General features: G+C 46.8%; 1 protein-coding gene across 2 annotated transcripts in view; it reads left to right on the forward strand.

Moving 5' to 3' along the window:
- ERCC4 (ERCC excision repair 4, endonuclease catalytic subunit) overlaps nucleotides 1–1,067 on the forward strand; it is a 30,378-nt gene that overhangs the window by 13,573 nt on the left and 15,738 nt on the right. Inside the window, exon 6 of one of the 2 annotated variants that reach the window (XM_029949125.1) lies at nucleotides 826–954. The exons of the other annotated variant lie outside the window; for it this stretch is intronic. Coding sequence (XP_029804985.1) covers nucleotides 826–954 — 129 coding nt within the window. The remainder of the gene's footprint in view (nucleotides 1–825; nucleotides 955–1,067) is intronic. 2 annotated transcript variants of the gene reach the window in all.

The raw sequence follows: 1,067 nt of genomic DNA on the forward strand, positions 1-1,067 counted from the left end.
CAGAGAGAGGAGACACAGAACTGGAAGCGGGCTCCAGGCTCTGAGCCAGCGGTCAGCACAGAGCCTGACGTGGGGCTCGAACCCACGAACGTGAGATCTGACCTGAGCCGAAGCCGGAGGCTTAACCAACTGAGCCACCCAGGCGCCCCTTTTTTTTTTACTTTTAAAAATTATTTTATTTGAGAGAGAGAGAGAGAGCAAGCAAGCAAACAAGAAGGGAAAGGGGTCAGAGAGAGAGAGAGAATATTAAGCAGGCTCCATGCTTAGTGCAGAGCCTGATGTGGAGCTCAGTTGCACAACCTCAAGATCATGACCTGAGCAGAAATAAGGAGTCAGACCCTCGACCAGCTGAGCCATCCAGGCGCTCCTGCAATTAAGTTTTTATTGCTTCGTCAGAGACCTTAAGTAATAAGCTACGAATGCATAGCAATGAAAACTACATTGACTACTAGTACACTTCGATTCCATTGCCTTGATTATGCTCAGGTACCCACAGTGTCACCCACCAGTGCTTTCACACCATTATTGGAAATGTCAACCCAATGGGGGGAAAAGTCAAGTAATGAGTTAGTATTTGTATGAGGATCGTTTTGAGGTCCAGACTCCCTGAACACATGTTGGTGGCCCCCAGAGATCAGCAGGCCCCACTTTGAAAGCCCACTGATCTAACCAAACTGTGACTGAGGCCTCCGTAAGGGAGAAGGTGTGGTTCGGAGGAGAACAAGATGGCGGGCAGGCGGATACATAGAGCACGTGACCATCGGGGTGTCTTCACAATTCATCCTACATTGAGTGCTTTTTTTTTTTTTTTACTTTCCATGTCAGGTTGGCTCTTCCTGGACTCCAGCACCTCGATGTTTGTCAATGCTCGAGCACGGGTTTATCATCTTCCGGATGCCAAGATGGACAAAAAAGGCAAAATGTCTGAAAAAATGGAAATTAAAGAAGCGCAAGGTACCTTGGAGCCTTCATCTTTAATTGTGACTTTTCTTTAAGTATTTGGTGTGAAAATTCTTCCCAAGTCAATGTGTAATCCTCAGCATCCTTCAGCCCTGTGAAAAATGTGT

Source organism: Suricata suricatta, chromosome 8 (genome assembly GCF_006229205.1).
Source record: "Suricata suricatta isolate VVHF042 chromosome 8, meerkat_22Aug2017_6uvM2_HiC, whole genome shotgun sequence".
In the NCBI taxonomy this organism is placed as follows: Eukaryota; Metazoa; Chordata; class Mammalia; order Carnivora; family Herpestidae; genus Suricata; species Suricata suricatta.